Below are 22,025 nucleotides of genomic sequence, written 5' to 3'. Positions count from 1 at the left end.
AACCGTACATGTAAGTGGTAACAGGCGCAAACGCTGCAAAAATAAATGCAGTACCTCACAACCATTGTTCCCCTGCATATGTGGTACATTGTTCACCCAGAATTCCATAATTAAGGAGGAATGTCAAACTGTTTGTAGTGCAGCTCTCTGCAAGTCTCTCCAGACATACCATAATCAAAGCAAAATAAGCAACCACTTGGGGAGATTATATCTATTTTTTTTAGACTGGGAATTATCTTGTCCTTGTTCTGTCTGTCTCATTTTCTCTCTTTCTGGTACCCTTCCTTTCACAAGCCCATCTTTCAAATGGCCGCAGGGAGGTTTTGAACATTGCAACGGCAAGCGTTTTGCCAATGGCTGATGTCTAAATGAAGTAGTTTCCCTGCCACTTGATGAATTAGCTTCTAATGATGACTAAGCTGGAAGGGATGCGATGGGGAATTAAGGAAACAACAGCAAACCCACCTGCTTTTACCCTCTGATGTTGTTAATTTGTCACTATTTAGCTATTTTGCAGTCATTTTAAACAACAGGATAGTGCCAAACAGGCAATGCTTCCAGCTTAACTGACTGGTTTCCTTGATTCACGCTATCAGAAAGAACCAAAACAATTCCACACACTAGGCCCACTAGATGTGCTCCCTTTCACTTGTCCCCTTATGAAAGTGGCAAGAAATCCTGACAAACATCTGAATTTTTGTCATTTTCTTCTGTTTTTCTTTCATACCCATTAAGATCCCCTGCATTGTCCCACAAAAATGTCTCATTCCACTGTGTTAAGTTTCAATGTAGGAAACAAACAATCCTGCGATTGGAGGTCTGGCACAAACCTTATTACAGCAAATTCCAGAGATGCATTCTTCTTGCCAGCTTTTACTCATCATCTACAAGCCACAGTCACATTACCACAAAAACAAATATTTGCATGCATTTATGAAGGCCTCTGTACTCTCCCAAAGTGGCCGCATGAAACCACATAATCTCTTGCTTAACGTGCAGTCCATCTAGAAGATTCTGTAATAGGGGTATTCGTGTGCAAGTGAAATATACTTTCTTCATCTTTTCCTGGAAAATTCTTTCAGGCACCCACGTTTAGGGGACCCATACCAGCCTCCCCAGGAAACATGTGCAACATCAGTGGTTTCCTGGAGAGAGTGGTATGTTTTTTAAACGATTTCCATTGCTACAAGCCAAAATCATACTGGACTCTCTTTTCTGACCTATAATTGCCCTTACACTCTGTTTAGAATATCACTCTGTCCAAAAAAAAACCCTCCCTTTTCCAATCAAGCCAGCTTTATTAGACGATTGGGTTTAGCAGACAGAGTGGAAAAAGGTGGGGGGAGTTGTTGAAACTTTGATACAAAAATGAATAGTCTGGCTTGCGCACTTGCTACTAGAAAAGTCATCCGGTTGCGTTTGTTTTGCCCTGCCTAAGTGTGGAACACTGATTGAACCAGGCCAAGGCTAGATTGGACTAGCTGCTCCCGGAGGGTTTCCCAGGCCACACAGGCTGGGAGTTATGTTACACTCAGCCTCAGCCCAAATGGTCAGGAAACAGTAGGGCTAGACATTAAAACCTCCCTTCAGGGACACATGTATGGAAAGATGTGTTTTTTGATTTACTCTAGACATGTGAGGCCATGGTGTGGAGTTGGTTCACTAAAACTACACATCATGTCAACCAAAAAATGAATCAATTTAAGCAAGGAATGTTGTGGGTGTTGAACTCTTAAGTCTTGTGTTCATTACACAATTACCAAAGAGCGTTACCATTCCTACAAACAGGGTTACATGCAAAATGTCAAAAGAGTGATCTTACTTGTGTGGAGACGAACGGTTGAAGCATGTCTTGGTCACATCCGTCACGTTGGGGTTACAGCAGTCGCCATGGTCATAGAAGAAGTTCTCCCAGTTACATTCAGGGTCACATACGCCATTCCCCTGCTTGTGCTCAGGGCAACGGCTCCGATACACAGACATGCAGTCACCTGCATCGTACCCTGTCAGCGGATGGTTGCATTCTGGGTCACATGCATCATCGCCAACTTTGCTGATGTCACAGTTAGCTAGAATCAAGCGGTTTCGAAGGGAGGAATTGGTCACGTTGTGGATGCTAAGCTCCCAGGTGATGTTGTAGGGGCTAAAGGCATCATTTAGCTGCTGGTGCTGCAGGCTGATCTGGTGGTCTGATACAGTTGGCTTCAGCCGAGCATCGTCCCACACATTTATCACACGATATCGTACTTTCTTGGGTCGACGGAAGGTCCAGAGGTGGTTGTAGTTTTTGATGACCTCAACATTGTCGCAGACAGTTTGACCACAAGTTGGAGGGTCCAGCGTTGTGTCCAATAATCCCTCCGAATTTACAACTCCACCACCACCCAGAAATCCTAACCGCCCACCTGCCCCCTGCTCAGGCTGAGGAAAGCTACCATCTTTTACTGTCAGCCACTTCCGGCCTGGGTGCTCGAATGTTTCACGTATGACCAGTTGAGGTAGATCTTGGGGGTCCTCGTGGCCTTGCATATGCCTGACAATCTGCCTCTGCCCTCTGGCATGCCTCCATAGGCCCACCCTCTCCACTGCCCCCCTGTAATTATGATTCAGTGCATTCCCCCCCATCATCAGCACTTTGCACTTTTTGGTCAAATGGCTAAAGACATCGCCCGATTGCTCCCGACTGACACCCACTTGGGCGCCATTGAAAAACAGCTTCATGTACACGCCATCGTATGTGACTGCAACATGTGCCCATTGGTTGGGTACATAGCGAGCGTTGGAGTGGATGGAGGTCACTTTGTGGGCACGGTCAGTTTTAAGGGAGAAGAAAAAGCGAGGGTCACGATTCCCGTGTTCACTAACCGCCTGGATGCCAAGCAGCCATCCTCGGTCACTGGAGGCGTAGAAACATTTGTCGTATAGGCCTGGAGAGAGGATGGAAAGAAAGTCAGTTAGTATGTGCATTCCTTTATTTCCAAGTGTCAATGTGGACATGGACACAAGAGAAAATCTGCATCAATAATAAAAAGCATTGTTCATCTTACACATTCAGACTATTTTCAATAATACAGTTATTCTGCAATAACTGTATTATTGCCAAGCCACATGTATAAGATCCTTAATGGTCATTTCTTTTCAGTATGTTGGTATATATTCCAATTAGACTTCAATGTATACATTTTGAACACTCCATCGATAATTCTGAAATATTCTGAAAAGTGTTATTTCCAGAGGGACTAAAAAGGTAGTTGCGATTAGGGAACAGATGCATTAATATGATATACAGTATAATTTCTAAGTGCATGTTTTCCTGGAAATTATGTTGAAGTGCATGTTTAACTAAGGAGACCCTGCATGGAAATCTCTCTGTACAGGCACCTCATGAACACTGAGCGCATTTAAAGTCGTTCGTGTGAATGTCCCTTGCCAGTGAGGTAGCCAGAAAAGGCTAGTTTTCAGCTAAAGCCTTGTTTATGTAGAGGCACCAAAACACCTTTTTCCTGTTTCACTTGGACCGTGTATGTCAGCTTCAGCATGGTAATGTGTTTCCACTTCTTAGGGGATCTCTGAATCTTAACTGTTTGTTTGTTTAGCGCTCGTTGGGGTACGTGTGTGCAGGCCCACAAGTTCATGTCTGTGCGTGCACATATACATAGGTTCCAGTCAAAGTGTGCAACGATTCCAAAGCACCTCAACGTGCCTCACAAGGTCCATCTCAGCATGTGAAAGTCTGTGTGTTTGCAGGTGATTCTGGGACGAGAGCAGGACGTCACTCTGGTCACAACAATACATTCCTGGGATTTGCTAACATCGGGGTAGCACTTCTAACCATGAGCTTTCTGGGAATTATATCTATCCACACAGAGACACTCCATCTGTGAGCTGCACACCCAGCGCATATCGGGTGTCCTTTACAGTGATCTGTGCATCAAATGCCTGTAAATGCCCTTCTTCTTTCTTCTCTGCTGACTTCAGTATGGTCTGAAATTATAAACTGATCATCATAGTGATGGTTCCATCTTTGCCTCAATGCACTTGTCCACTGAAATGCCTTTGTTCCCCATCGATTAGCCTACCTGATCCTGCAATAAGTGTCTGGCTAATGGTGATCGCGGACGTCTTGCTAACTTTGACCTGTTTTTAATTAGATGCACATTCCAGTATGCATTCATTAAACGTGGTATTCCAATGGAGCAATCTTCAAAGAGCGAGGGTTGGGTTCATCCTCGAGGTCAGTCCTTTGGTGGATGACGTTTTCAGCCTTTCCACTACACTGGAAGGAAAAAGCCTTCCATCTGTCAGCTAGTGCACTCAAGGCTAAAAGGTGTGCGAAAATGCTCGTAGGACTCCTCGTATAAACAGCTGTCATAATTCTGCCATGCTCAATTAATCTAACACACTACACTTTTCCAGACCCTGCACTGTGCCTCTTCTGGCTCACACATACACACACACACACATATCCACATATTTATACTATACTCATACATGCATGTATGCTCACGAACAAATACACAAACTCTCGTGCGCACAGAGAAATTACAAAGTACACATTTATGTCTTCTCAGAAACACACACGCGGAAGGGATTTGCACACGCTACGGTAAAGAGCTGTTCCTGTCAGGTTCAAAGGCAACCTTCCTCTCACTTGCCATTTGTCTTCTTCGAAGTAAAAAAAAAAAACTCAGGAAAAAATAAAGAAAGAAAAACGTCACAAGGACTAAAAAGCAGGGAGGAAGGTAACAATGAAGACTCGGTTAAATTTTTAGTTGTTCGAGCTCTGAACGGTCAAAGAACTTTCCATGGTCATACTAAAGTGACCGCCACAGCAATTTCTCTGAGGAGACGATGGAAAATTTCATTCGAATATTGATTTTGAAAATGTTGTCGCAACACTTGACTTTCAACATTTGACTCGGCTGTCACGTTTCACTCTGAATGAATTCAACTAAATGCTGGTTTTAATGAGTCATAAATAATCTACAAATAGTCGTCAGATGACCTCAATGAATTTGCACTGTAACTTATACTGTGACACTGTCATCACACCTTCCTATTAAATGTGAGGACATTAATCATGATTTCGGACAACTCGATTGTCATTAAATCACAGAGAGGCACAGTGCACGGCCATGATAATGATTGAAAGTAATAAGACGACTGTGATGTTGCTAGTTGAGGTGATGATTGAGGAGTAAAAGTGTTGCACTCTGGGCTCAACCCCCTTTTCAACCTCTAACCACTTAGTCGTGATATCAAGGTTCGTCTCACAGTTACATTTAATGATTAATGAGGACGTATCCATGAAAAAGGGTCCAGTAGAGCTGAATTCGTTTTTTAACTTATTTCCGCGTGTAATTTCACACGATATGACTGCACCAAAATTTATTTCCCTCTTCTTTTGATGCGGGACAACCCAACATGAACCGGGAACAAAGTCTGCATACAATTTTGAAATAGAACTTCATGTTCTGATTGTATGATTGTGTGTGTTTGTGTGTGTAGATATAGTAACATAGCAGTTCAAACTTAAGTTTTGCACGTTTCAGTTGTATGTTTTGTGTATGTACATTGAGAGCAACGGAAACTACAGTCAGATCCCCTGTAAGTGTACACTACTTGGCCAGTAAAGTTTTTTTTTTTTTAATTAAAGCATATTCGAATGCAACTTTTATAATCGGCAACTTGAAGTCTCTTCTTTATATTTTCTAATTAATTGATATGTTACAATCCTCTCATTTATTGTTATATCCCACAGAGTTATAAGAATTGTGTGTGACAAGACACAACTCAGAAAAAAAGACGAGAAAGAGCCTGAATCTGGACAAGAGAGAGAGAGAGAGAGAGAGAGAGAGAGAGAGAGAGAGAGAGAGAGAGAGAGAGAGAGAGAGAGAGAGAGAGAGAGAGAGAGAGAGAGAGAGAGAGAGAGAGACAGAGAGAGAGACAGAGACAGAGAGAGAGAGAGAGAGAGAGAGAGAGAGAGAGAGAGAGAGAGAGAGACAGAGAGAGAGAGAGAGAGAGAGAGAGAGACAGAGAGAGAGAGAGAGAGAGAGAGACAGAGAGAGAGACAGAGAGACAGAGAGAGAGACAGAGAGAGAGACAGAGAGACAGAGAGAGAGAGAGAGAGAGACAGAGAGACAGAGAGAGAGAGAGAGCGAGAGAGAGAGAGCGAGAGAGACAGAGCGAGAGAGAGAGAGAGAGAGAGAGAGAGAGAGACAGTGGTGGTCAAAACAACACAGTCAAAAAAACAGCTGCTGCAAACAACACCACGCTGGGATCAAAACAAGTGGATGGAGCATTTTGAGGGCCACTGGGATTTTTGAGGCCTGAATTGGATTTAAAAGATTAGGCTTTATTGAATTTGTTTGATCATCATATTTGTTCTCTTGAGGTCCCCTCTCTCTCTCTCTCTCACTGATGGGAGTGTGATGGGAGCAAATCTTAAAAAATAAACACACTGTATTATACATGAATGGTATAGTAGAAGCCAGTACAAAATGTGGGCGGGGTACCACAACAACACCTTTACAAAATAATGTGATCCAATACCACATCTGTAAAGCCTATAATGTTCATTTTGTGATAAGATGTGGTCCTTGTGGTGTTTATTCAACTCAATGGTCCTTTTGGGGGCCACAGTATTGTTTTTGTACTGGATTGCATACTACTGTACAGATGTTCCTGTTATTGTGTCCGTGCTGTACATTTAGCAGTCACTCAGGTCATAACAGACACTCTCACCACCCTCTGCCCCAGTTTGAGACTCTGACAAGGGATTGGTTTTGCAGAGCATGCCTCGCTAGCACCACCTACAATTGTACTGTATCTCAATACACACACACAAACAGTAAGAGTGAGAGGTGGAGAGGTGGGGGGGGGGGGGGGAGGCGGCGGGTAGTTAGATAGAAAATAAAAGGACCATGTAAATGTATTTATTAAAGTGGTTTAGTTAAGTCTCCAAACGTGCAGACTGGCACATGGGAGGCTGAGGGGGACTGAGTTCAATTCAGTTCACTTCAGTTCAAATACAGCCATCTGCACAAGTATACTGTAAAAGGCAATGAGTTGTGTATACAACGCTCCCTATCGGCAAGGAAAAGCATAAAAAATATACTACAATGCACAAACGCGCTAATGGTCGAAAGAGATGATGCAGAACAGTTTTAACACCTTCCCGGTGCTCCTTTACGCATGGATGCAGGAGAAAAGGGAGTGCGCACAGATGACAACTACAAAGTGTCAAGCTTTCCTCTGACTACAGGGATCTACTCAAGTGTGTGTGAGTGTGTGTGGGGGTGTGTGTGTGTGTGTGTGTGTGTGTGTGTGTCCTCTGCGCAGGGATGCAGCATTACTGATTGTGCTTTAAATTTGAGACGCTCCGAATAACGCATGATTTCGCACAATAGTCTGCGTTTTGGAGAGACTATAGCCAACAGAACACCACCGGTGACCATGAAAGCACACACATGAAAGCACATTTTCGGACAGGGGGGAAACCCTGGGTCTCTCAGTCCTGTCCCGTAACTCCGGTAGCCAATCCAAAGGTGTCGATTTTGGGGGACACTCAAGCTTGCGGGCTTGAGCTGCGCGCTTTGAGCGCCTACCTCTACGACAGACCTCTCGTGCCGCTTTGTGCCCGACGTGACGTGCTCGCTCACAAAGTTTTGGCCATTACATCATAGTTTTAAAATAGCCTCGTCGGTTTAAAGAAATTACATTTTACGCACAGTGACATCAGCTGCCGGTCAAATGATGCAGTAGCCTATAGCTGCTGGCTGTTCCCCTCACTTGTATGATCATAACCCACGGACCTCAGCATTTTAAACTGGGAAAATGACAGGAAAATTAATTCGGAGAATAAAATCATGTCGCAGCGATTTCTCTCTGCAAACTGGCAAACTTAAATGTGATCGAAATCTTCAGTGACCCAATGCTTGCACTACCTACATTATCCACTGCACTTTTCAGAGCATTACATCATTGTCTAGTCTGATAGATGAACTCATTTTCAACTCGCTGAAACTGCATGTTGCTTTTGTTTTAGACTACATAACACTGGGATAAAATACGACACATTTGCATGTTTACTTCTCAATTTCCAATTTAAGTCGCCAGTTTTTAAGTTATACTTATAAAAGGAGTTGGGTTGACAATATGATGGAGAATGTGGAGACTATCCTACCTGCAATCACTGTGGGTGATCGTTGACCTCCCTCCGGTTTGATCCACATCTCAAGAGTAAAATTTCCTCTGGGTATCTCCACGCCAGGTTTCAGCCGTAGTTGATCTCCCCTGCCGGTAAAATAGACAGCTTTCCCCCGGTCTGGAGAGTTTTCCTCCGCCTGAGAGGAGCGCCGACGCTGGCGAAGCACCCGTCGCTCCAAGCCGGGCAAAGAGCGTTTGCCCCGGGGCAGACGTGTGGCACAAGCCCCTGGGATGGTGGCTTTCGCCTCCCTAATGCGCACCAACTCCCTCTTGGATCTCCCCTTTCTCCGGACTGTCCCGCACTCTGATCCAAAACACAATATGAGAATCACCAGGCAAGACACCCAGGGAGATGTCCAAAGTTTCATTTTTCGGGAGAGGTAATGGCAAAAAAATATTTAAAATAAGAGGAAAAAAAAAAGAAACAACGGAATAACTACAAAAAAAATATATGTCCACAATGTTCTCCTCTTTGGAATCCTCTCGAGTTGTTCCTTCTCTCTTACAGCTGTAGAATGTCAAACCGTAGAAACTGTCTAAATAAACCCATAAAGCGATGCTGTTTTTCCCTCTTTATAAGCCACGACCCCCTCTCTTAAGCAAAACTACTCTGGAGACATTCAGGGGACACAGGAATACTTGATTCATGTATGTGTTCCACTGTGCCTTTTCAATGGGTCCCATTTAGCCAAAGGGATGACTAATAAGTAATCAATCAAGAGGGGGGTCCGGCCGATGCCCCCCTCATCCCCTTTGGACGGTAGGAGTTACTCGCAGAAATCCACAGTTGTCCGCCAAGCTCTTGTCACACCTTTTTGTTGTTTCCTTATCCTACCCGTAAAACAGCATAAGAAATGGCACATATTACATTCCAAAGAAAAGTGACAACAAACCGACCTCTCATATTTATTACAGGAAACAAGAGGTAAATTGTGATAATAATTAAAAAAAATGGAATCCAAACTTCCCCTTGCCTGTATGCCTGTACAAAAGTTGAAATGCACTATAATATCTGGTAAGGCGAATGAGAGAAAGAGGGGCAGAGAGCTGTAGAAGTCAGCACCGCGGTCCTCATTGATTGCCTGCAGCTGATACACTTGAAGGAGTCGGAGCTCGCCGTCCGCTTTAGAGGCAGTTTCTCTCTAAGTCTTTTTAAGAACAACTCGATCGTGTTTCAAATGTTCCGGGGCTGTGCTTTTTTTTTTTTTTTTTTTTCTTCAAAGTGGGAAGTCACACAGGTAGGCAACTCTCGCTGACGGCAATTCTCCCTATGGCACTGAGTGATAGGATGGTGTTTACGGAGTTTGAAAGGTGTATATGTGTCCCTCTAGTGGTTACAATGTACACAGTCCTCTGCACAGGACCATAATCAAGCAGTCTGAGGACATGAAATAATGATTCCAGTCCCCGTTGTTGATATTTGGTGAAATCCCCCCCGCAGTGACATTCCTTCATATAGGCTACATAAAAGAACGGATGAGTACTTCTCAATAAATGTTTCGTTCCCTGTATTACATAATGAGTTTGTCCCAAACATGATTTCGGGATCAAAGCTTTTATTTCGTAATTTAATATACACAAATATAATTGTAGGCCAAATCGAAAGGGATTAATATGTGAATTTAGCAATAAAAATGTTTTATGCAAAGACTTACTAATTTATTCACAGGCTCGTGGGACGTCTTCATTTCAACTTTGGCAAAGTATGACGTAGTCTATAAAGGTAGACCTCACTGTCCCGTCAAAGTCATGTTTCTCATGAATGTCCTTTCAGGATAAAGTAAGCAGTAGATCAAAGAAGTAATGGGAGAACATTGACAAAGCCACAGCAGTTATTGTCCTTTCTTTACTTAATTTAATTTGATGGATCATATGTCCTTTCTTCTTTCAGTTTAAAAGCCAGCGCTTGAGGTTTTTAAACCGCTAAATAGCAATAAGTGCACTTATGTGTATTTTCTACCTGTGCATGTTTTGTTTTCGAGTTTTTTTTGTTTTTAAAAATTTGGCCAACCCATTTAACTCTATGTCTAAGTTTATAACAATTCACTATTGCTCAACAAAGATGTTTTTTTGTTCCAAAAGGGATTTGAAAAAGAAAAATGTGAGGGATTTGTAAGTTTCAGCCTAATGTTTACTGCCACGTCAAGAGATGGATGTGTTTCAAAACCACACTCTCGACTAAAGTTCATGAGCCTTTGAGATTGGTGACAAAGCATTCGTAAGTCTCAGCTGCAGAGTGAAATGAAAACAATCCTTTGGTCAATGTTACTGTTATACTCTGAAGACATTTTGACACAGAGCGGAGCGTGACTTTACCTTATAATGGTTTTCCATAGAGACAGTCAGTTGGAATGTCGGCGTTTCCTCTCTGTTCTCCCACGGGTTGTTTGTTGTAAATGTGTGTTTAGACAGCCAAAACTTGCCACCTACCATAAAGGAAAGAGAGAACAAACATTCAATATTTGCTCTCTTTTTCATATGGTGTTGCGACTTTGGGCCACATATTTCCTTTTGTGTCTTGAGCGGGGGAAATCACATATTGGCAGAGTTTCACACGGACCACACATTTAAATCTTGTCAAAGGAGACAGTGGATAACTTTGTGTGTCCAAATCTTCACGTCGGGTTGTTAAACCCCATTCTCCCTTTAGTTGTGGTTGTGTGGCAACACTTCCATCTGTTTGAATGAGTTGTTGTTTGGGTCCTTGTCCCAAAGACTCCTGATTCCTATGAGATTTCTTGCTTTTGATGCACACTTTGTGGTAAAATGCATGCTTCTTTTTTTTTTTTTACCTTTATTTTTTCAGTCGGCAAAATACCGCTGCGTCATGCACTTGAATGTGATTTCATGTTGTAATGTATTGCAAGGAGGGGAAATGGAAATGTGAACCCACTAAGGTACCAGAGTATCGTGACAGAAGGTGAAAGACATCTCTCGAGGCCTGTAATTACATTCTTCACTTCTTCACCTATCACTCTCTCTCTCTCTCTCTCTCTCTCTATAAAGGAACATGAGTGCTGAAGATAGAAAAGATGACCTAATGTCTTACAGTCAGCATCCGTTCAGGTTGGTACCCTACAGACTGAAGGGGGGGAGTGAAGGGGAACCCTGAAGCATGCTCTCATAAAGGTCATTCGCCATCCTTCGGTTAATGCGAGGAGATTGAGTTGAATTGTGTTCGTACAGTCTCTGCACCGCACCCACCACCAAACCCCTCAGGGCAGGGACCAATCAACAATGCAGAAAGTTCAAACTGTGTGCCTCTCTGGCTCGACCATTTGCCAGTGAAAGAGTGTCACGCTATCTCTCCTTTTTAAAAACAAGCTGATTCCCAGTTATTCCTGGATTCGATGGTCCAGGAAGACAACGTCCCATCTTAACCTAATGACCCGTGACGGTGCAGGTCACGGAGCCCCTGTGCAATTCTGCAAATCCCGCTGGAAATCTGAGTGGGTCCATAAAGCAGAATACATTGCATCCCTTACAGAGCATGATGGGGGGGGGGGGGGGGCAGGACGTTAAGAGAGGTCAACAGTGAATAAGACACCACCGGACAAACACAAACCTTTGACATTTTCAAATCAGACAAAAATAATTGGCATAAAAGACACATGATGCAGGAGCAGAACACATCATTATAAATGATTACTATTACTATCGTAATACAACAGCGTCTTTTTTTTCATCCAGTTGTAAATGCAAGAGACTCCCAATTGCTTGAGTCACACTATATCTGACGTTGTCATGCAACCGTCTGTCCAAACCCAAACCTGTATCCTTAGATGCACTAACGCCATTCGGTACGGACTGATCTTTAACCATGTTTATATCATTATATTTATTCAGAGTTGTGACAGTAAGTGACACTGTCAGGATTATCCACGTTCGCTGTCTGAATGCATTAACAGTTTTGACCCGGGGAGATTACATCTGTTTCTAAAAGTAACAGCTTGGTGGGAGCGTTTAAAATACGAGCACGTCCCGTCAACACAGAAGCTCAGTAAGTTAACATTCAACAGCAGATTGGAGCAAAAATAAGTACATTTGATGTCTCTTTGAATGTCGTTTTGTTGATTCCATGTCTTCCAGTGTTAAGAAAATAAACTATATCAACTTTGTTTAATTGCATGTCGATCATTAACACTCTCAAACTTTATCTGTAGCTGCATTGTGATGCTGCCGTTGCGCTCCCCATCACTTTTGTTGAGAGAAAAAGTGGTTGCAGTATTGTACAATAATCCCACTACGTCAGAGTGACTGTGGAGCAGTGCAAGTCAAATAGGAAAAAAACATTGTCCTATAATCCATTAATGCATCCAGCTTAATCTGTGACTGTGCTAAAGTGCAAACCTAAATGCTTTTGCCTGTTTTTTTTGTTTTTTTTGTGTGTGTGTGGATGATCTGCAGAGTAAAATGATACAGTGTCAACAATGTTCACACATTAAAGAACACGATACAGATGAGGTTTACAGTAAATATGGGGGGTACATCTGAATGAGAAGTGTGAAAGGGCAATAAAAGCAAAGCTGTAGCGACAGTAGGATTCCATAATGGTGGCCGGGACCTCTTTCTAAATATAATGCCGTTACAGAATACCCATCAAAGCCCTTAAGAGTATAATCCCGTGCTACCTACAAACTCATACCAGGTCGAATTTTCAGTGATTCCATGAAAACTGTCACGCAGGCAGCTTCTGGTAAAAAAAAGTACCCAGTAAGAGCTGTGCGAACTGAGACGCAGGTGTTGTTTGTTACTTTTAAACAGAATATCGCAAAGATTACAGAACATATACACATTTGCATAAATCGGGTTTAATCTTTTCTAATGCTCATGACAGCTGTCAGTTATATGCACTTAGCATGGAAGGGGCGGCCAATGGCATAATATATAAACGAAGACTGAAATAAGGCGACTGCTATTGTGTGACAGTTTGATATTCAAAACATAACCGTCATCGTCAGAGCACTGTGTGGTATGATGCATGAAATCGACGAAACGAGGGTTTAATTTACATTCACAGCAAATTCATCAGCAAATAATCATGTTGAATCAGATAGTAGATCATTCTGAATCACAGTGAACATGGGGACGTTAACTCAAGCACATGATTGTGTTGTACTTTGATACAAATGCACTTAGGAGAGATGATTAAGTTACAGATATAACTCTGCTAGATATGATACGTTCTGGTGTTTTCTTTGTTTCTCTGTCATCCCTGTCCCACCTCATAACTTTCCAGTCTGCCCCTTTATCTTCCCTTATCCAAGCGCTACATTGTTTATTCGGTATAGCTTCCAGCTGTAGAGCAACAGAAAGTAGGAGACGAGGAACAGGATGCGACTACGTATGACACAGGATTTAGTCGTCAGGCTACATCAGTCCACCTATCTGCACCTTTAAGGCAGACTTTAACTAAAGACCGAGCTCTCATATTATCGGCGGTGTACCTTGAAGTCATAATGCAGTCGTACACTCCTCTGTTTTCTGTCCACGCTTGTGTTTTTTTTGGTTAATTGTCTAAATATTTGCTGTACACTCTGTAATACCAAAACAAACAACCCAAAACTTTGAATTATTTTGTTCTTCATTTTGTTTGTTAAATGTTGGCTAACAAAAAATGGCACGATACTTCACCACCACCGCCCGGTAAGCTGCGTGGTTGAATGGGTGGATCTATTTGACAAACTTGTCTGTTGAAGCATGATCAAACTTTCTCTGTGATCCTTTATTTTGTGCTCGAGTATAGTCAGACTATTGGGCTAGTATGAAGTTAATGAACATATAGTTAGTGGTGGCAGAAGATAGGTATCTTACTACTACAGTGAATTAAAAAAACACACAATTTTCCCATCCATGCTTCAATGCAGGACTGGCATTTTTAGACATGATCTGCTTCAGAGAGCCAAATCATAGAAAATAAATTAAATTAAATAAAATGTGAAAATGACTTTTATTTGCAGAGAATAATATCACTTCATGTTTTTCAAAGTAATGCATCTCAACTTGGGAACATAAACTTCTATGTCTTCAAACTTTGATGAATTATGCAATGTTTTTATCTTTTCATCCTTTTGCTTTTCTTAAGTACGAGTGTTGATATCTAAGCATCTTTGTACGCCATTTTTGCCAAATAAATACGTAAATCGATGCATTTGTCACACGTCTCCACATGTACAGTAAATCTTAAACAGTTGCCCAATAAACCTTTCTTGCTCAGCGATGACACACATGGTTCCCAGACACATGATGAGGCAATCTAGTAAAATTCACAGAGTGAGATGTACAAGTTTATTGCCGCTCCAGTGGAAGCACGGCTAACAATACAGACGGTTCAGTAGGATACGTTTTTGAAAGTTTTCTCTTTGCATGCCACTATTTCTGCACTGTTGAGACTCTTTGTGCAGATCAGTTATTCAACAATATTTATGAAATCGTGTAAAAGGCATACCACGTCGGGTAAAACTAAATTCTTTGGGAAAAACAGAACCACGCCCAACATCGCATCCCTGTCTACATATGTGAATGCACATGAGGAGTATTTTCCTCATCATCCTCACATCCTGGATTTTAGCCGCTGTTGTGAGCTGTGTGGTAAACAATAACCCATTACGGGTCCTTAACGGCAACCAAGGCTTGCCATTGGTTTAACGCTGCTGCTTGTGGGAAAGAATTATATGTGGAGGGGTGCAGAGTACGGCACTGTCAGCACACCACCGCTTGCCACCACTACTGCCCCTCCGTCTAGACGTTAGAGCACGTCCATATGGAGATGGTTAAAAAGCTCATTAGCCGGGCCTACTTGAAATACAGTTGCAGTGACGCTTGTCCATAAAAATAAAAAAAACACGAAGGAGAGTGGTTTCTGCAGTGGTATTAACCAGGTTGAGGCATCAAGCCCCCAGGACTGACAACAATTTGGCATGCTTTCCAAGAAAGGAAGAAGGGGAAAAAAAATACTTCTTGGAAGATTTCTGGAGCTTTTTGCTTGATGCAGTCTGATCCATCTGGTAGAGGGAGCGTGGAAAAATGTCTGGTAAGGTGAATGGGATATGGCCCATTGGAAGAAAAATGGCTAGGACTTATTAAAACATTTAGGGTGACTTAAGGATTGCTGTAGGGCGAGTAAAGATTTGAGGAAGAGAGTGCAAAGACCAGTTTGTCACGAGTGAATTTTCATTATTACACGGAGAAATTGAACTCACTGAAGTCCAATCCTCCTCATTTTACTTGCTTGATGTTCCTCACATAAAATAAACTGTATACTGTACAGGCTTTCACATTGTAAAATGCACCCATGAAAATGATGAACGACGGTATATCTAAATAAAACCTTTTGCATTTTCTGGAGAGCTGTGTGTTGTAGATTAAAGCGCCTTATGTCTTTTCAACACCTTCTGTCGAGTTGATGTCCATGGAGGCATGGGTTTAGGCTAATTGGGGAACCCGATACTATGGGAAAATTGTACACATGGTGCAAAAAGGAAAGTCATTTTTAGCAATTAGATATGCATGAAAAATAGCAGCTCTTTCTAAGATTCTAAGATGAATGTAAGTACACCATGCCTCAACTTAGTCAAAATACAGGTACTTATTGTAACTTTTAAGCTGCTATAATAAAAATACATTAAAAAAAAATGATGAAATAATTCCATGCATTGAAACTGAAATGAATTCAAATGAACATACAGATTTAAAGTCCAACTCTGCAGTTCCCCCTTCGTACGTCTTTTAAACTGCAAACTACGACGATAATGGTTCTGTCGGTCGGTCAACAAAGAAATTCCCCACCCTCTGGCCGCCACAGTTTTCACCTTAGGAGGGCGGAAATTTGGCATGGAGGTCAAGTGTGTCAGTGTGAAGTTGTGCGATGTGTTCATGCCGATTTGCAAAAAAAAAAAAGGTGCAGCAGTGAGAGTTGCCTCAATTATACCTACACTATAATAGGTATTCTGAACAGATTCACATATCACAGCCAAACTCATGAGCCTTATGTTCAAACACTCAGCAGAGTTCCTTTTTCATTTGTGCCGAGTTTGCCCACGCCCTGCCTTTTGGCTCCGCCCCCACCCATATGTTATAAACCGGTTTCAGCAGAGAGTTTCTGTGTCACTGGTGTAGGGTTAGCCCTGTCCCCTATACATGCCCTCTGCCCTAACTCATGAACCGCAAACCATACATGCACGGGTGGACACATACACGTACATGGCCATTCAATTTTGCGCTCATTACTCATTGTTTTGGTTTTTTTACGGCCTGCAAAAAAGCTCTGATGAAGCCACTACACTGACCTTTCAGCTCCAAATGACAGCCGGTCAATGTTAGCGAAAAGCTTGTGGGGGGGCATTTAGCAAAAAGAGGCAGATATTGCTCGCTGGACACCAAACCAGAGCTAAAAAGAAGAACGAACATTCTTCAGATGAACAGTCGAACTCCAAATGAATGCTAATGTTGCTCTGTGTCTCAATGTGGAAATAAGCTAACAAGTTTGCCGAAGCAACTTTAGTTGATGTAGGTCAACTAAATATGAATATTTACGATATCCTACTGCGCTGTGGGTGCAAGAATGTCTAAAACTAACGCTGTCAAAAGCTAGTAGGTGGAAGCCTGCGTTTGGGGTGCATAGTGTGTGTGTGTGTGTGTGTGTGTGTGTGTGTGTGTGTGTGTGTGTGTGTGTGTGTGTGTGTGTGTGTGTGTGTGTGTGTAGCCCTTTAAAACTAATGTAGAAATGTCCTGCAGCATTCAAGGAGGTATAGTCCTTAGGCAACTATAAAAAGAGAAAAAAAGACTGGAATGTCTAGAATTTGGTTGGTAAACAACGTTAACAAAATGCAGGGGACTTTGAAAAGAGCAGAAATACGGAGCGTGTCGTTTTTGTAGACCCACTGCGTTGCGTAAGATGTAATGTATATTTTACTCCGGCTGGGAAAGGAAACATAATGCGTTTAGTGTAATTGTAAAGTCAGTAAGCAGAAAAACACATGCTGCAGCATAAGTAAACAATACATAATGCTACATTGAGATGAGCAAACAAAGGGCACGTGCTGATTTGCAGTCAACAATGCAATGCTGCACCTTAATGTGTCTGGGCCAAACAATGCAAAAGCTGATTATGCAAATTGGGGTTATCGAGGGCATTGCAATGTAACAATGGCACCAAGTTGATTGAGCCGGGCTGTGTGTGTGTGTGTGTGTGTGTGTGTGTGTGTACGCTACCCATCCCCTTGGGTTTTCCTGTTTTTCCCCCCACAGATGCCCTTCCCAAAACCCCCCTATCCTATGGTCTCTGTTCCGAGGCCTCATTATGGGGGCTGCTGTCAATCAGAAGGCCAAGGGTCACGGCAGAGGATTAGCTTGATCAATACCCCCCAGCCTGATCAATCAACTTGTCTTTTCGTTTGCACCAATAAGATACCAGTTTCCATCAAAACAAAGGAGTGAGAGGAAAACGAACGCCAGAAAGAATTAGGAGTAAGAAAAGGGAGAATGTAAACAAGCCTGCCTCGCTGCACAGACCCCGTGAAACATCTGCTTTTTTCCTGAGTTTAGAATGACATTGTCAAGGACTAGGACATTGATGAGCGGTGTGCGTCATCATTATGCACCTGTAATGCCCTTGGGCCCCTCTGTGTTTGCTCCAGATCTGAGACACCAAGAGATTTAGATCTGTGACTGCATAGTGATCAGTTCCTTATGACAATGACACACACACACACACACACACACGACCACCTTGGTCTTCTTTAGTGGAAGCAACCATTTAAAAATGAAGCTTAATATTTGTAGAAGTGCACATTCATCCCAGGTCATTACAGTAGGGGAAATGATGCTCTTCACAAATAACTCAATTAAGCTTTACGATCACAAGACCATACTTCCATTTAATTATAAATCACCTCATTTCATATATCCAAATTACAAGGCACAGTCAGCCTCTCTTCATTTCCTTTTAGCAGTTGCAGAGTTAAGAAAATTGAAACGACCCATTAGCTTTGATTATCAAACAGGCTTAATAAATTTTCAAGTATCGTCTCAAATTAAAATTGCCCAGTGTGTATTTTCAACGGAGCGTCTGCTTCTGTGCCAAGGAATTATTCTCCCGAAGGAATAACTCCAGCCACCAAGTAGTTACAAATCATGGAAATGAGTTGATGGAATATAGAATAGAAAGGCACTCGATGCTAAATCATTAAAAATGTACTTTCTTTACCTCAGCTCCAGTGCGACGCCTCATTTGGCATTGGGTTGGCGGAGAGCCAAGCATAAAGAGCGATCTCGCTGTTCTGTGGTAAAAGATAATGCTTTTAAGACTAAGGGCAATATCCTAACAACACAGTCATGACATGCAGCAAAGCAACTGATTTAAAAGGTTTGTAATACAATTTGAACGCTCTAAATTCAGGTGGAACAGTATAACTAAGTATTGACACTTGGACTGCTAAAGGGAGGAAGTCAAAACTATTTCCTTCAGATAGCATACAACACAAATACCTCAATTATAATACACAAACAAAAAAAAATTGTAAATGAATCAACCGACCCTTCCTTCCCCAGTGCCACAACGTGTAAAAAAATAAATGAAAATGGAATCATTTAATTACCTCTTCAACAGAATATTTTGATCTGATCTAGTTCCATTTCTCTTTTATATCTGATTCGTGCACGTTTCAGGGTTTAAAAAAAAAAAAAATGAAGAAAATACAAAGTGACAGAGATCACCAGTGTTCAACAAACAAATCGTGACTCTTGCCAGGAAAAAAATACAAAAAGAATCCACCTATCACCACTTCAGAAATGGGTGATTGTGTGACTTCTCAGCAGGGTGCAGTGTAGATCACTGTAGTAAGTCACTGGCCCTGGTTTGGCACATAACCCTCCATAAAAACACAGCTTGTCATTTTAACACTTTGTTTGTTGTTGAACAGATTAAAACAGTCTTTAACAGACAATATGGGAATATCCTTATCCAACTCTCAATTAGAGAGTGAATAAGCACATTTGCCAAAATGTTGAAATATTACACTATTTCTTTTTTTTCCCAACACATCTGAGGGTTTAAGTCTACGATTCATGGACCAAAAGAAAAACACAGATGTATCAGAGAAAAGTAATCAAACATGATCCAAATATTGCAGAATCAGAACTTTGATAGAGTTTAACATGATGTCAATACATTATTTAAAACACATTTACGGTACAAGGCTTTTCTGCATCATAACAACTGACTGCAGTGGGTGGCATCCTGCAAAAGCAGGGAGGAGAGAGAGGGAATGGAAGAACTGGATTTAAATGCACTACGTCACATGTACTTGCTATATGTTTTAGCTTAGCGAGTTGTCAACGCGGCTCAAGGGACCGTGCAACAACTCGTTTGCAGGAAAGAAGTTTGAAAGGTGCAGCAGAGGGTGAACTGAGTGAGCAGCTGAAAACTGTGCAGACGCTACAGAAGGGGGAGAAAACAGGGGAGCAGAAGACAAAACAGCAACAGAAGGAACCGATTTTACAACAAGCCAGGACATAGGAGCTAATTACTTTCAACTTCTGACATTTTGTAAGAATTTCACAGCCAAATATCACTTTTATTGGCATGTGTATAGTGTTACTTGTCAAGTCTTAGGTTCTCTTGGTGCAAATGAATTGTAGAATAGAGTAACATGTCAATGGAATAAATAAATACTTAACAAAAGGCAGAGTCATGACGGGAACACAACCACTGATGTCGCCTGGCAAAGAGCAATGCTCGTTAAGACCGGCGTCAGCAATCCTCAATATGGTAGTTTAACAAAAGGGCAATGACGTCTTTACACAGAGCAAATAGGTCCGTTTCACTACCACTCTCAACTACTGGGCTTCATTATGAGGCTCTGAAATTCTGGATAAGACATTTGTCCTCCTCTTTGTCTTCAGCGGTCTCAAATTGCATGGTGAGGCTGGCTTTGCTCCCCAGATCATGACGACGATTAATAAATAATAACGGTGAGATCAGGGGGACATCACCGAAGGGCTATTTATATCCACAAAGCAAAACTTAACCTTGACCATCTTTTTTTTTTCCACAGTGACCGCCTTTCACAAGCCAAGAGTCAAACATCACATTTTCACACGTCAGCGTCATCTCATAACTCTGACTTGGATATGAAATATTCAAATGCTGCTCTTGCCTGCTGTAATAGGCAGTGAAATTCCTCATCACAAGCCACACAGACTGTGTTCTCTTTGTTTCAGGGAGGACGTTGCCAGCACCTGTGAGCTGGAACATGTGAGGAGTGCAAAAAAGCATGCTGGACTCTCATCATGTCTGTTTACAACATATTGTATCATAGGTGCGCTTTGGGCAGTTACCCAGACACTCGGAGGTGCATGAGAAGCCACAAACTCTTTTGGGCCTATGTGGGGGGAAAAGGCTTTAATCTGAGTCTGTGTATGATGTGCGTGCATGTGTATATTTGTGTGTCTGCGCAGGTGTGCAGAGGGAGCAGAGCAGGCAGGCGAACAGACAGGCGCACCGGGTGCCTGTGAGGTCAGGGGCTAGGTGGAGTGTTAGCGGGAACGACACCTGACAGCGACTGGGTGGATGCGCCCTGGCAGTTCTGTACATTCACGTCACTACTGATAAAAGTCAGCGGGAGAAGCTACAGTGCCGGTGCCACCGGGTCCTCCATACAGGACGAGGAGAGGAGGATGAGAACATTTCCGCCCGTCCTTGCCTGTCCCTCCAATGCTCACTGAGCAGACAAGTCGGGACAGCTGTGACGGCCATTGGTTGGGCAGGGGTGCAGGTGCCAACCTTGTCAATGCCAGAGGTGGGAGCAAAGCTACATGGCACCGGCCGGTTTGGAAAACGAAACCCGGGCGCCTCACTTTTTGCTTGTGTAACAGCCAAGGGCAAAAGGGAGGTGTACAGAACTTTCTGTGTTACTGTAACTGTAGCTGGACGGATACATGTGTCTTACTGGGTAAAAGCACAGCAATCACTTTCATGGGCTGACATTTGTGTTCCAGTGTGGAAGAGTTGACATCAACACCGACGGCAGAAATGTGTTGGTACAGTGCTGCATATAGGAGCTCATTGATTCATCAACTTGACTCTGTCGGGGGATTTCCTCAGGTTCTCTGGATTAATCCCACTGTCCAAAAACATGCAAATCCCTTAAAATGTTGAGATCATCGATGGTTCTCAAAACATCTTGTTCTGAAGGAATATCCAAACCTGGGTTACCTGGAGCTCAACAGCCTCTCAGTGTTTCCAATGATCAAAAACGATACCAGAGAGATGTAAAGCAGTACAAAATCACCTAATGTTTGATTGTTCTCATTATAACATGCTGGTGATGATGCTTTCAACGGGTCCAGTCTGTGGTTCATAAAAAGCCAGAGACTGCCACCTAGTGGTCAGATACAGGTCCACAGAGGGAACCCCTTTTATATGCAGCTGCTGCTGCATTCATCCCAACGCAGTCAAAGCTGTAACTCGTCGTTTTAGAACTTGAACAACGGCATCCTGCAGAAAAAAACAACATTTTCTGCGTGTGTGGCTTGTGTGGATGTATGCTCATTGCAAAACAGCCCCAAACACTCCCGTTTACTTTCCTTTGGAAAGAGCCGATCTGAAACGTTGCCTTAACCCCAGAGCAGAACGGAAGTAATTGTCCAATGGGCGGGTTGTTTCCCCCACATTTGAGCTTTTCTAAATGACTGTAAATGAGGGTAAACACTTGGTGCTGTAATCACAAAAATAAACTGCGCATCTCACTGTAGTAACAGCTTTGTGGAAAACAAATGTCACCTTCCGCAGTGAGGTGTGGAGGAAGGGAGGAGGT

The 22,025-nt window shown here is 42.5% G+C and overlaps 1 protein-coding gene across 1 annotated transcript in view; it reads right to left on the bottom strand.

Moving 5' to 3' along the window:
* The window catches only part of pappaa (pregnancy-associated plasma protein A, pappalysin 1a), a gene marked incomplete at its 5' end in the record, with an annotated part of 78,850 nt that extends 70,274 nt beyond the window's left edge, over positions 1 to 8,576 (bottom strand). Inside the window, 2 exons of the mRNA XM_079290165.1 lie at positions 1,823 to 2,927; positions 8,186 to 8,576. Coding sequence (XP_079146291.1) covers positions 1,823 to 2,927; positions 8,186 to 8,576 — 1,496 coding nt within the window. The remainder of the gene's footprint in view (positions 1 to 1,822; positions 2,928 to 8,185) is intronic.
* Positions 8,577 to 22,025: the final 13,449 nt, after the last annotated feature.

This window comes from Melanostigma gelatinosum (genome assembly GCF_949748355.1).
Source record: "Melanostigma gelatinosum genome assembly, chromosome: 18".
Lineage (NCBI taxonomy): Eukaryota > Metazoa > Chordata > Actinopteri > Perciformes > Zoarcidae > Melanostigma > Melanostigma gelatinosum.
Note: the sequence above shows the minus strand (reverse complement) of the source record. Positions and strands in the feature narration are given on the sequence as shown.